At 48.3% G+C, this 13,592-nt stretch overlaps 5 protein-coding genes across 5 annotated transcripts; 1 reads left to right on the forward strand and 4 right to left on the reverse strand.

The window, feature by feature from the left end:
• Positions 1–851: 851 nt before the first annotated feature.
• On the reverse strand, positions 852–2,977 carry N7525_009296 (uncharacterized protein; the record flags this gene model as incomplete). The annotated part of the gene is made up of 5 exons (XM_061214667.1): positions 852–997; positions 1,052–1,322; positions 1,375–1,672; positions 1,809–2,858; positions 2,973–2,977. 5 exons carry the CDS (start codon positions 2,975–2,977, stop codon positions 852–854), a joined length of 1,770 nt encoding a protein of 589 aa, XP_061069098.1.
• Positions 2,978–3,686: 709 nt separating this feature from the next.
• On the reverse strand, positions 3,687–4,830 carry N7525_009297 (uncharacterized protein; the record flags this gene model as incomplete). The annotated part of the gene is made up of 4 exons (XM_061214668.1): positions 3,687–3,899; positions 3,957–4,100; positions 4,192–4,398; positions 4,462–4,830. 4 exons carry the CDS (start codon positions 4,828–4,830, stop codon positions 3,687–3,689), a joined length of 933 nt encoding a protein of 310 aa, XP_061069099.1.
• Positions 4,831–5,352: 522 nt separating this feature from the next.
• N7525_009298 (putative AP-3 complex subunit delta) lies at positions 5,353–8,331 on the forward strand (the record flags this gene model as incomplete). Its single annotated transcript, XM_002563348.2, has 5 exons — positions 5,353–5,356; positions 5,412–5,608; positions 5,663–6,046; positions 6,114–6,342; positions 6,395–8,331. 5 exons carry the CDS (start codon positions 5,353–5,355, stop codon positions 8,329–8,331), a joined length of 2,751 nt encoding a protein of 916 aa, XP_002563394.2.
• Positions 8,332–8,639: 308 nt separating this feature from the next.
• Positions 8,640–8,973, reverse strand: N7525_009299 (RAMP4 family protein; the record flags this gene model as incomplete). The annotated part of the gene is made up of 3 exons (XM_002563349.1): positions 8,640–8,746; positions 8,793–8,922; positions 8,971–8,973. The coding sequence occupies 3 exons, from the start codon at positions 8,971–8,973 to the stop codon at positions 8,640–8,642; spliced, it is 240 nt and encodes a 79-aa protein (XP_002563395.1).
• A 745-nt stretch (positions 8,974–9,718) lies between these two features.
• Positions 9,719–13,351, reverse strand: N7525_009300 (SacI domain and endonuclease/exonuclease/phosphatase family protein; the record flags this gene model as incomplete). The annotated part of the gene is made up of 7 exons (XM_061214669.1): positions 9,719–10,140; positions 10,190–10,518; positions 10,568–10,677; positions 10,734–11,033; positions 11,254–12,733; positions 12,794–12,989; positions 13,039–13,351. The coding sequence occupies 7 exons, from the start codon at positions 13,349–13,351 to the stop codon at positions 9,719–9,721; spliced, it is 3,150 nt and encodes a 1,049-aa protein (XP_061069100.1).
• Positions 13,352–13,592: the final 241 nt, after the last annotated feature.

The raw sequence follows: 13,592 nt of genomic DNA on the forward strand, positions 1-13,592 counted from the left end.
TATGCTATTTTCTATAGTATTGCCTTAGTAAAAAACATAGCCCCCGAACTTCCCTACCTAGGTAGCTATAGAGTACTTCTACGATCGGCCTACTCCCCACTTTTTATCCGATCATTTTAATCCGATCATAAAGCTACCCGTAAATCACGTGATCTAGATAGGGTCTATTTGCTAGGGTTAGCCGAGTCCCCCTACAAACATTCTGGTCTCCTATAGCACTTTTACCTACACTTTTACAACCCCTTTTTTATCAATTTTCATCAATTTTTATACTATTTAAATAGATCACGTGATCTAGACCTAGCAAATAGACCCTATCTAGATCACGTGATTTACGGGTAGCTTTATAATCAGATAAAAAGAGGGGCGGGTGAAAATAAGACCGACCGTAGATATACTCTGTGGCTGGAGATGTTCGAGGGCTGTTTTTTTTACTAAGGCAATACTATGATAAATGGCACTTGTATTGAAAACTGACTGCTAAGAGCGACCTTTCCGAAAGGGGCACTAGTCCATTGCCAGCAGGTAAACTCCATTGCCAACAGCGCTTCCCGAACAACAATTCATCTTATATAAGGCTACATCGAGTGACACTTCAGGAAACATAGCAGCTTTAAAAAAACATATCTGAGTTGATATCAGTCTTGCGCGAAATCCAAGGTTGATGTCATAAAACATACTACAGGCATTGATCATATTCGTCATCATATCCCCCCAAAGCGGTATTAGCAAAGTGATGTTCATGCCTCTCCATTGCCCAGAAGGTTTATGGGTATAGCGGCCAAAAGCGACATGAAACCGATCCAATGATCACGCCAGACTAAGCAGGGTGACCGGCGGAAACCAAATTCTCACGGTGCGGGTGCTGGGGAAGGGGCATCAGGCTTTTTTTCCACTTTAGGACCCCCTTTACCCCCTCGGCGATTGGTGCCACCTAACATCCACATCGCGAAACTGCCGGGAACATCTGGTCCTCTGGCCTTAGCCTTTTTAGGGCCTAGAGAAAAGGTAAGCGCATGTCTCTGGGAGTGTTTGAAAGGGGAATTCTTACCATCTGCTTTCTTCTTTTGTTCGGCAGGTGGATCGGCAGGTTTTACCGGGGCAGGCTCTGGCTCTGGTGCAGGGGGAGGGTCTTCCTTGGGCTTTTCGGGAATTGGCCACATGTGCATAGTGATAGCCCAGTCAGGCTCGATCACAGTCTCCCAAACCTGTGGGAGGATAATGTCACCATTCGGACCAATAAGGTCATAATGGCCTTCTGCCACATGAGGTCCAATGACTTCAATATGGAGGAAAGCCTGCCGGATGAGCTCTTCCATTCCCTGTAACCAAGGTTAGAATAAGAAAACTACACGAACGGAGGAGTTCACATACCTTCCAGGTAGCACATAGTTCAAATGGAAAACTGAATTTTCTCCCAACAGCGTCCTTGAATTTGATAGGCTGCTTCTTCTCCGGGGGTGGCGGTGGTGGCGGCGGTTCGGCCGCTTTAGCAGCCGCCTCAGCCGCCTCAGCGGCCGCTTTGGCAGCTGCTTCATTAGCCGCGGCCGTTGCTTTGGCAGCTGCATCGGCAGCGGCAGCGGCAGCAGCCTTCTCCGCCTCCTCCTTAGCCTTTGCGGCATCCTCTGCCGCCTTTTTTTTCGGCATCCGCTCGAGCAAGTGCCGCAGCTTCCTGGGTAATCTTTCTATCATGCGCGGTCTGCGCCTCCTGAGCTGCTTTCTCGGCGGCCGCGCGTTCAATAGCCTGCTTTTTGGCAAGCTCTTTCGCTTCGCGTTCTTGGCGGTCATCCAAAATCAACTTCTCTAACCTCGCAATTTGCTCATCCTTGGCAGTGTCGGCTGGTGGAGGCGGAGGTGGTGGAGGGGGAGCAGGTTCAGGGGCTGGGGCCGGGGCCGGAGCCGGGGCCGGGGCAGGGGCAGGGGCAGGTTCGGGAGCAGGCGTCGGGGGTGGGGGAGATTTGGGTTCAGGTTGGACTGGAGGAGAAGGTACTGGGGGATAGGAGGGCCAATAATGAGGAGGCATCATGCCAGGGATCGGCCCCCCGAAATAGCTGGGTTGATCGCGATAGAAACCTGCCGGACCGTAGGCCATCAGCTCGTGGGGATACCCAGGGTAAGGGGAGTGGGCACCGTGAGGACCCATCGCGTGTGGCATTGGGGGCATTGGGGGCATTGGCTGCATTGACTGCATTGGATTGTGCAGCTGAGGCGGCTGGCGAGGCGCATGTCGTGGATGAAGTTGGGGTTGATCGGGAAGAAAATGAGACCCAGGTGGAAATTGAGGAGGGTATCCATAGGGCGGAGAATTGTAGGGGTTGGGTTGACCATGAGGAATTCTCATGAGTTCTGATGTGATCGGGGGAGGATTGTGTCCATACGGGCCATGGCCCGGGGGAGGCGGAGGGTAGGGAGTGTAAGGTGGACCAGAGGACTGGCTGGGAGCGTATCCAGGGGCAGGTGGCATAGGTTGTTGCCAACCCCTCCGATCATTTCGACCAAAATTGGGAGGGTACTCGTCGGCGGATTCGGCACTATCGGGAGAATCTGGTGATTGTTGTCTTCGGCCTCGAGGGGCGAACGCCTGATGTTCTTGAACCATACGTCGCGATGTTGGGCGACGGCCCGAAGCGGAACGTGAACCGTGGGGCGGACGACTGCGGTGCGAAGTTCTTGGTCGGGAGGCTGAATCAGATGGTTTCAATTCATCCGGATATGGCAAATGCGCCCAATCATCATAATCCTGGTACTCATGACTTTCTAACTCGGAAGAAGTAGGGACATGGACACCAGACGAGTCCTCGTCGTCGGAGTAAGAGCGATCCGAACCGTGGGGGTCTGGATCAATCGAGATACTGAGCCTGGAGAGAAGGGGAAAAGGTGAGTTTCTTTCTTTATTTTTCTTTTTTTTTTTTCCCTTAAAGAAGGGGTAGAGGGGTGAGATAGGATATATAGGGGAAAAACAACAAACATACGTCATAGAGACAATGAGAAGGGAGTATAAAGATATAAATATATATCAAGGACTTGTCCTCTCACTCTCTCGCATGCGCGAAGTGAGGAGGGAATACCCAAGTAGGGTTTGACCAGAAGGTTTGGAGAGGAAAAGAAAAAAAGATCGCGGGGATGTGTTTTGCGCATGGACGATTTTCTCTTTTCTCTTTTCTCTTTTCTCTTTTCTCTTTTCTCTTTTCGTCTCTTTTTCTTTTGATCCGATCTCGTTTGAATAGAGATATAAAAAAGAAAAAGAAAAACAGAATAAAAACAGAAATCAAAGAGAAATAGAAATAGGAATCAAATCCCCCTTATAAAAGAGACGGTAGTATATGTAAAAAAGCAAAAACACAGGGTATATTCTATGCAGAAAAGAAAAGAAAGTAGAGACGAAAAAAGAAGAGTGCTTGTCAAATACAATATATATCTTTTTATTAGGCCCGTTGGGCATTTTATTGTGTGTGTCTTTTTGTATTTTTTCCCTTCAGACACTTTCTCTCTCCCTTTTGTTTATTTTTGACACATCTGCTGCCCAAACAAAAATGCCCAATCTCTCTCTCTCCCTCTCCCTCTCTCTCCATATATCCACTTACAAGTTTACTTATATGCTCCATATAATCGAACACTCTAGAACATATGTACTCTCTTTTAAGGACTTCTTTTATTAGGGTATTCTCAAATCAAAATGCTTAGTTTTAAGCCGCCTGAATATTACTTTGCCGATTCAGCAACTCCTTGGCTGCAATCAGCTCACTTCGACTCGATGCCCAATGTTGGTCATCCATCGACCGTGACTCAACAATCTCGCCCAACTTTACGAGTGCAAACGCCTTCAATCGTTCTAGGGTCTTCTTGGGAAGTTGACCTGATACGCCTGCGTAATCATTGTCAAGCATCCGAGTTGAGGCCTGGGGACACCCCGGGTTAGAATGAAATGAGTCACCATTAATTATTTGCTGACTTACCAAAGTTAACCCATAGAATCCCCGCAAGTAGTCATCACAGAGTTCAATGCTTCGACTGAAGTGTTGCACCGACCTTCCAAGGAGCTGGGAGGCGTCTCCACCCGAGGCGCAGATGTATAGCACTTCACCGAGGCGCGAATGAATCTTACATTTTCATGTTAGTGACCGTAATCCCAAAAAAATAAAAAATAAAAGTCCTTATAGAGAAAAGAAGAAAAGTGCATGATATGCATACATTCCAAGAGTTAGGAGCGATGAGTAAAGCCTCCTCGAGGCTAAAAATGGCCTGGGAACCCAACCCCTGGGACTGATATAAGTCGGCTAGTTCACACCAGGCTTCGGCATCGGTAGGGATGGCATCGAGAAGTTGAATAAGACCAGAGATTGCGTCAGATGGTCGGTTGAGCGAGCGTAACAACGCTACCCGGCGCTTTAGGATGGGCTGCGTGTATGGTTAGTCTTGCATAACCTATGATCACGCCGGGGGCCTGCAACCAATACTGACCACATTCACCGGACTCTGTGCCAGGGTGTTGTCGTATTCCTGCAGGCATCTTTCTAGCGCCGACTGATCCTTGGCGGTTGCCTCCTCGTACAGGCCTCGAAGCCCCATAATCCTTTCGTTAGAGGGTCCAAACCGGAGGCTGAGGCGGTTCAGGCAGGTATGTGCTGACTGGTCATCTCCCGTCCGGAGACAGGCTAACAGAAGCTGTTCTAATCGTGCATAGTAATCTGCAGTTTCTGAAGAATTGGATGAGCTAACCCTAGACCCAGATTCCTGGCCAAGGATTGCTGGTGCTTGTTGAGCAAGATGAAGAGCAGAGATCAGATCCGATCCGCTGATCTCGCGGATATCAGCGACGGGACCAGCCATAATAGACTTGTCAAGAATGATAAATGATACAGCTTCAAAGGACCTTCAAGAAAAATTGCAATTTGAGAGCAGGATCCAATTAGGACAGATGTTGAGAGAACAGAGTGCACCGGAGCTTGATTGGCCACAGTCCCGTGATCCGATCTCTTATCGGGGGGATTCCCCCAAACCCAAACGCCAACTATCCACCCCCGCGGAGCTCTCGGGTTGCTGTGCACTTTACATCTTTCATTCTCATTCTTGAACTATGGCTGATTTGACAGCCCAATTTATAATGCACCTCCGGACTTACTAGGGGCTTCATTATTATTCTTCTCTTGACTTGCGCTTGTGACGATTGATAGCTCCGACACGATGTGGGCACATGTCTTCCCTAGATTGACCAACGCTAATCTCTAAAACTCCAGGTTTGAAAAATCGCTTTATGACCTTATCAAAGGTCTCCGGGGTCATAAGGGAGGTGAAAATGAATACATTCAGAGTTCCTTGCGTGAATGCAAGGCCGAGATCAAAACACAAGACATGGGTACGAAAGTCCCAGATACTCACCCGGCAATGGACTTGATGCTGATCTTAAGTAGACAAAAAGGCCACAGCCCTCTTGAAGCTTATCTATCTTGAAATGTTCGGGTATGACATGTCATGGGCATCTTTTCACGTTCTCGAAGTCATGTCATCTGCCAAATACCTCCAGAAAAGAGTCGGGTATCTCGGAGCAGTACAGAGCTTTCGACCAGACACGGAAGTTCTGATGCTGGCAACTAACTTGCTGAAGAAGGTTTGCACTGTTCCTGGCTTCAAATTCCCACCTAGTCGCTAATGCCCTTCATAGGATATTGTCACCTCCAGTATTCCCAACATGTCACTTCCTCTGATTACTTTGCCGCACGTTATTACACCTTCCCTAGCAATGTCCTTGCTTCCAGATATACTCTCCCGCCTTTCACACTCAAGCCCTGTGGTGCGCAAGAAAACGATTGTCTGTCTCTATAGGCTTGCTCTGGTGTATCCCGAAGCTCTGAAGTTGGCATGGCCCAAGATAAAAGACCATTTGATGGACGATCAAGAAGACGGAAGTGTCACTACTGCGGCGATCAACGTAGTTTGTGAGCTTGGTTGGCGACGACCTCATGACTTCCTCCCCCTGGCCCCTCGATTCTTTGAGCTTCTGGTTGATAGCGGCAATAATTGGATGGCTATCAAAATCATCAAACTTGTTAGTGCCCCTATGTCAACCAACTCCATGGAATGACTGCCTCCTGAACACCCTCTGACCTTTCTAGTTTGCAACATTAACCCCACTAGAGCCAAGGCTGACTCGCAAACTACTGCGTCCATTGACAAACATTATTCAAACCACATCCGCAATGTCTTTGCTCTATGAATGTATCAACGGCATCATCCAAGGGGGGATTTTGGACGGAGAAGACAATCTCCAGGAAAGGGACGAAGTTGCCACTCTTTGTGTCGGGAAATTGCGGGGCATGATAGTCATGGATAGTGATCCTAATCGTGAGTATCCTTTCATTGTGTCTCAATATATGATTGCTGACCACAGGGGCAGTCAAATATGTCGCACTTCTTGCGTTGAACCGCATTGTTGCCACGCACCCAACGTTAGTTTCTATGCAGCAGGACGTCATTATGGATTGCCTGGATGACGCGGACGTTTCTATTCGATTGCAGGCTCTAGAGCTTGCCGTTGGAATGGTCAGCAGCGATACTCTCCAGCCGGTCGTCAACCGTCTACTAAATCAGCTGCAACAAGCCTCTGCCCCCGCAGCTGAATTGGTTGATACGCCCCAAACCTCTGAAAGCCCCAAAGTCCCTACCTTATGGCCCAACGACTACCAAATCGAGGTTGTCCACCGGATCCTCGATCTTTGCTCTCAAAATAACTACTCTGAAATTGTTGATTTTGAGTGGTATGTCGCTGTGTTAGTACAGCTAGTTGGGCTTCTCCCACCGTCGGAGAGTGAAGACGATTGGAGTCATTGGAAAGAGCAAGAGGCTATGCCAAATTTGAGGATGAACACCGCGCTTCGAATAGGGACAGAAATTCGCAATGTTGCTGTAAGGGTAAAAGGTGTCCGCATGGAGGCCACAAGGGCAGCCGAGTCTCTCATATTTGTTGACAACAGATCCACTTTTTTCCCTTCCGGTTCAACTATCGGCGATGGTGTTTTGGGCCCAATCGCCTGGGTTGTCGGTGAATATGCTGAATATCTGCTTTCGCCCAACCGGACACTACTGTCATTGATTGACATCTCTAATGCATCGCTTCCATCCACAACTCTTCCCCTTTTTTTGCAGGCCATTCCAAAGGTGTTCGTTCAGGTTAGCCAGACCAGCCAACCAGGAGATACTTGGAAAAGTGAAATGTCGCTTTTGCTTGCTCGAGTCGTTGAGTTCCTCGAGGGTTTGGCGGCCCATCCTGATTTGGATGTCCAAGAGCGAGCCATCGAGTTCCTTGAAGTCCTCCGCCTAGCAGCTGAGTCATTGACTTCCGATACACAAGAAGTCCCATTTCTTCTCGCCTCAGTCATACCCGAACTATTTACAGGGCTCGAACTCAACCCTGTTGCGACCAGTGCCCAGAGCAAGGTTGTCTTGCCAGATAGCCTTCGACTAGAGGAGCCATTCAGTCACGATCTGCCAGGACTTTTCCGCAACCTGGACAGCCCATCACCGCACGAGTCAAAGTCTTGGGAGACGTCAGAATTCTATCATCTTCCTGAACTTTCATCTCCCAACAAGCAGTCTCGGGATCTCGCACCGGTTGATATGCAGCCTCATGCGTCATATCAAAACTTTACCGTTGCTCCGGTGGATTCCTCTACTGCAGTACAAAGAAGAATGCTCGAGCGTCGGGAACGCTTCAAGGATGACCCCTTTTATATTGCTCCTTCGGGAGACTCGTCTGGCACGTCTACGCCATTCCATGAAGCTCTGAATACATCCAATGGCGAGGTCTTGGACATTGATTCTATCCCCATAGTTGACTTGAAGTTGGGAGATGAACTCAGCCATGTTGATTTCGATCGCCAAAGAAACCGTCGACCCCCTGTGAGCAAATTAGTAGTTGCTGGCGATGAGACCTTTGAAACCTCAAACTCTTTGGCAGACACTTCCAGGCCCAAGGGTGGTGATGACCACCCTACGTCTAAGCGCTCTTTACTCCAAGTTGACTCGAGCAGCCTAGGAAATTTGTCCTTGGGAAATGGCCCATCTCCCCAGATTTCCGCAGATGAAGGGGACACAGAAATGGCCCGAGCAATGCAACAAGTGGAGGAAGTGCGATTGCGGATGCAGCGAGCATCGGAGCGAATCCAACTAGAGGGCACTCCGGCAGAAGGAACCCTAGTCAAGAAGAAGAAGAAGACGAAAAGGCACGTTGCTTCAGACCGAGCGGTCGAAGATCCTACGGAGTCTGCGATAGGGAAGAAGAAAAAGAGAAAGAAGAAGTCGCAGGAATCAGAAAAGCCACCAGGCGAGAATTGAATATCTTCTAGACGGAGCAAATGTTGCAAGACGTGTGGTATTTCGCTCAAGCAGAAACAGTGAAATACAATCAAATAATACATATTTCAAAAGGGGAAAAAAAAAAAAAAAGCTCCATGATATGCAAACCATCTTGGTTTTCGACATTCATTTGTCCCCAAATCCATCCCTTGGTCTCTGGTCCATGGACCACTCACATGAGTGAGCTCGGATAGGGGGATGAGATATGGTCAGTCATGCTGACTCGAAAGATATCAAAAGGTTGTAGGGTATTGGCGCAGTAAGGAAATCATCGCTTGAAGTCCATGTTATCCTGTGATCCGGGTGAACCATGAGGCCACAGTGGACCAGAGTTCAGGGACAATCCGTAGGAGCTCTAGGAGAAGACCGCCGCAAACAACAAATGCGAGTAACACTAGAAGCTTTAGCATGGTTTGATTTAACGTGAGTTAGATACATACCAACCCAGCTTGCTGAAAGGGGCGACTTTGTGTTCTTCTTCGGTTTAATTGTGGTTGGCGCCTTTCCTCTCTTCGCGGCCTCGGTCTTTGCGAAGCGGTCGTTTGCTCGACGTTGCTGTGGTGTTTGTGCCTGGTATATGTTAATCATCATCCACAGAAGGATAACCTTTGCACCTACCATGATTGGTTGTGGAGAGATATTTGAGGAAGATGGATGGGGAAGGGAGATGATTCAAGACGTGAATGTGCCGGCAAAAAAAGGCCACGTTGTTTTTTGAGGAGACACGTTTTACTATGTAGAAACCCCCCTGAAATTAAAGTGGTTTCAAGTCTAACTGCTTTATGGATGAGCAGAGTATATTCGTATTTAGAATTGAACCCAATTGATTCAAACATTGTACTCTTGTTCTGATCTTCTTATTGAGGGAAAGAAAGAAGCTGTAGATGAAAGGTTACCAAGGTAGATATCAAGAGAAGAGCTTGGTCTGATTTGATTTATGTCTGTCACACGGCAGACTACCTTTCTATACTCCTTGAATTGGGGTGTCCTTTTGCTGTCTATAGGTTGATATGTATACATGTCCATGGGTACATACTATACACATTGTATGTAGTTATAGTATGCCCAGGTGTGTAGTATGAATTTATATGGACATATACACAAAGGCGGCGTGAAACATCGGAGGCGGTCAGGAATGACATCAGTGGTCTTAGTCATCTTGGTCGACCTCGGATCACCTCCAGGTACACAAGAACATCCAAGGCACATATGCACTGTATCCGTATGCATGTAATAAGGGGAATAGTGATACTAAGGTGACGATGACCGGCAGAGGTTGGTTCTCAATATTGAATCTGAATTATACCAAAGTAAACATCGGATATCTTGGGAGATTGATCGAGTCATGTACATCAATATGCCATTATCATTGAAGAAGCGATTTCCACTCAATCTGGTCACTGGCCGAGTCGCCGAGAAGATCCGTAGAGCCCATATCGATGCCGCCACTTCCTGGACTATCCTGCAATGGTGTGGGTTGACCAGGTGATACTGCCGCAGTTTTTGCCTGAGAGCTTAGCGATAGCGGTTTGCGAGGAACAGCCGGACGGATTTTTCCCGTTCCAACTTCCCGAGGTGATGAAGATCCTGTCGGTGACTCAAAAGTGTCACGTCGCGGAGGTAGCATGGGCTTCTTCCTCATGTCTTGAACAGGGTCGGTGTTTCTGTTCTTTATCGAGCCTGGACTTGGTACCCAATCGACATCGGCAGAAAACGGATTGGATTTGCGTTCGGGATTTGGGATATACCCTTGCTTTGGTGGTTGCACTGTTGCTTTTACTGATGCGCCTGTCATAAATTAGCAAAACCCACCATACCCACAGACTGAAACACTCACTATTATCTAGCCACCATCGACTTCTGTCAGAGCTCGCCGGTGGGAGCCCCGGCGCGATAGAAATATGTGGGCTTTCGTCATCGTCCATGTCCAATAGAGAAACGGAGTCTGCAAGAGAAGTGTGACCGTGGCCTTGTTTCTCCTCGTATATAGATCGCCTAAGACTTTCTTTCAATGCATGATCGACGATATCAATGGCACAATCGAAGGTTGCCCAGACTGGGCGGTGGTCAGACACTTTCAAATCCGCAGTTTGGTAGTTTGTTTGCCGCAGGTTGTTTCCTCTCCACAAGATCCGGTCACACCATGCAGGGATCCGCGCTTTCTCGCTGTCATAAAATGTTAGGTGCCTCTTGGTTAGATTCACACGGTACTTACGATGTATCATAATTGTCTCCTCCAACGTCGTACTTATAGGTCGGCGGGAACTCAATTGGGCCCTCTGAATAGAACTGAAACACCCTCCCCGCTACCATCTGTAGATTTAACTGTTGTTGTTAGTCCAATGTCGGGTGCCGAAAAAAGAAAAGGCTATGTGACTTACTTGATCGTTGTCGTATAACCTCTGATAGTCTCGCTGCAAGATGAGCTCTCTTACGCTTGGGTTATCCAATCCAATTCGATAGTTGAAATCACCCAGCCAGATCACTGCGTCATGATCAGCAATTGACCGGTTTTTTTGAAACCTCAGCCCTTGGTCAATGATCTCATAGTCCCTGTTTCTCTCATCGTAGTTTGCAAACCCGGCAGCAAGATGGGCGGTAACGAAACAGACACTTGTGTTGGAGAAGTCGAAGCGCACAGCGCAGCCGCCCTTGTTGCCGGCCACGCCAGAGAGGCCGGTCTGTGAATACCAGTTAGTCGGAATCGGTTCCGAAGAACCTGGAGTAACTTGCCTTCTTCACACTGCCTTCGACATTCTTAATGTACTTCAGTGAATCTTCTTTCACATAAAGCAAAACGGCAGCGCCGACTAGCTGGCCACTTCTCAGGTGCACATATTTTCCAGTCCCTTTCATCTCCGAATGAGTGTTTAAGCAATCATGGACCGCTCTTTCCCATACCTTGCGGGTACTTGGATCGGTGGACATAATTTGTTGAGGGCTTAGGGCGACAATTTCTTGGAATCCGACAACAAAGATTGCCGGGTCTTCGTCAGACTCATCTGACTCTGGGAAGAGCCATGGAGTGAGATCAGTACCTGGGCCTTCATCGCGTCCATTCACGTTGAAACTGCCAACCCAGAACCGGACTTGTTTGCGCGAAGAATATTCTGGAGCTCGACGGCTCAATTCCTCTATGACCAAATCATTGATCGGGTCGTAGAGGTATACAGGGAGTTGATTTGTTAGCCTGCCCAAGAGAAGATCAATCGTCCTCTGTCTGGCCTTGTCTGTAAAATTGTTGACATAAAGGCGAGTGGCACTCTTCCGCGCATCTGCAAAGGCACCCGCAAGTGACATCTTTCCGTGACGAGTGAAAGAGGATTTGAGGGCGCCGGTTCCGGCATAGATCTTCGAAAGAGCATCGCCATTATCAGCCCAGATGGTCGAATGCCGGACCTGCATGTCTGAGCTGACCTGACCACCTTGCTGCGATAAGAATGACTCCAAAGCCATCAAACTGATAATGGTCTGGACGAGGTTTGTTCTGTCCAGGCAATCCAGGCAATTGGTTCGGAAAACACCCTCTTGTTGTAAAATGACCGAAGAGCTGTTCGCTGTATCATCGCTGTCGTATGGAGCTTTGTTAGGACGGCGTGAATCTTCCGACAAAAAGTAGGAAAACTGGTCTAATGAGTTGATAAGCTCATGTTTGATCTGGGAGCTGGCTTCGTATCCCGAAGGACCTCGGGTCTCAGCAAGGAAATCATATTCGGTAATTCGCAAGAGGCTCCGACGCGGAGAAGTCCCGTCACCTTCTTTCTGTCGGGTTGAGCTTTTGCTGATGTGCCGTCGAAACTTGGACGACAACTCTGCTTCCCCGGGCTTCAGCTCACTTAGCAGATTTACCACATGTACCGCGCCATACGCCAATACCAGGGATTCAAAGTGTTTGTTAAATGCGTGCTGTGTTGCGTCGCTCGACCGCGTGACCTCGATCTTTTGCTGGCCTGGAATGAGGCCTGGGGCCTGTTCCCAGAAAATAGGCACCGAGCCTCGGACTTGAACGTATGAGAATACGATTCCCGGTGAAACCCACAGAATAGTCTCAGTTTCCACGAAATTGGCAACATTCCCATCATCATCAATGCCTCTCGAGTTAAACCTCGTACCAGCACGCCGAGAAGCTTGTCGGGAGATGATTGTCAACATCGAAGGGAAGTTTGTCCGCACATGAGGAAGGATTGGAACTGTCGCTGGTACTTTAAGTGTACTGGCAAATCCACGGATAACACAGGTCAACATCTGTGATGCATCTAATTTGGCTCTATCGGACGGCGGCAAGTGGCTCCGGAACAAGAGAAGCGGACTGATCATGTAAGAATTCCACAGCATATCTTCATCGAGAGTGTCGATGTCGAACGCCACAGGTTTGTTGGCCCTTGCAACATTGTTAGTTCAAAGAGGTCGGCAAGCGACGAGCAAGGAGCTGACAGCTTACCGGTCCTGTAGGCGATCTGTGAGGTTGAAATCGAGACTGTAATAGAAACTTCCATCTCCAAGGAGCTTCTTCAGTGCTAGAAAAGGATGGTCAGTTACCACATCCTTTCCGTCTGTGCTGAGTCCCTCCTCGGCGGCGAATTGTGACCCGGTCTCATAGTCTAGGCCGTACTCGTATTCTGAACGATTGAGACAATCTGAAATCATCAGCAATAATTCGACCGGAGATTTGCATAGGAAACATACAGAAGCCTACATTGTCAATTCTTGACACGGTTTCTCCGGGTCTCACAGTGGCAGCTTGCGAGGAGCTGGTGACAACGCAGACAAACACATCTTCGTTTAGAGTCACAAGGCCAAGGGTACCATATCCATATCCCAACGGCCTATAGCCTTTTAGGTCCACTGCCCCCAAGTCCGATAACTCAACTTGACAGCGTGGGCTGTCCTTCGCACTGGTATCTGCTGATGTGTAATGGAACACCAGGGCATATTCTGACGAGACCAGCGCAATTGTACGTTGAGGTTGATCTCGACAGAGAACCCGGAGATTCGTCATGGCGCGAGAGAAATCAGAGTGTGCGGAGAAGCAGTGGCATTGCTTACTTCCCACATCAATTGCTTTTTATCCTATTTTGGCGATTTATATACCCCAAAGAGAAAAGAACCACTTAACCTTAAGAGCCTGGATAAAGCGAAGAGATACCTTCAAACCTCAATGTCCACAACGAATTCTTTTCAATAATAATAAATAAATAAAATTATTGTCGAACTTTGGGAGTTGTTAAGAGCCCCTGAGG

Source organism: Penicillium rubens, assembly GCF_028828025.1.
Source record: "Penicillium rubens strain IBT 27055 chromosome Unknown utg000003l_segment0_segment0, whole genome shotgun sequence".
Taxonomy (NCBI): domain Eukaryota; kingdom Fungi; phylum Ascomycota; class Eurotiomycetes; order Eurotiales; family Aspergillaceae; genus Penicillium; species Penicillium rubens.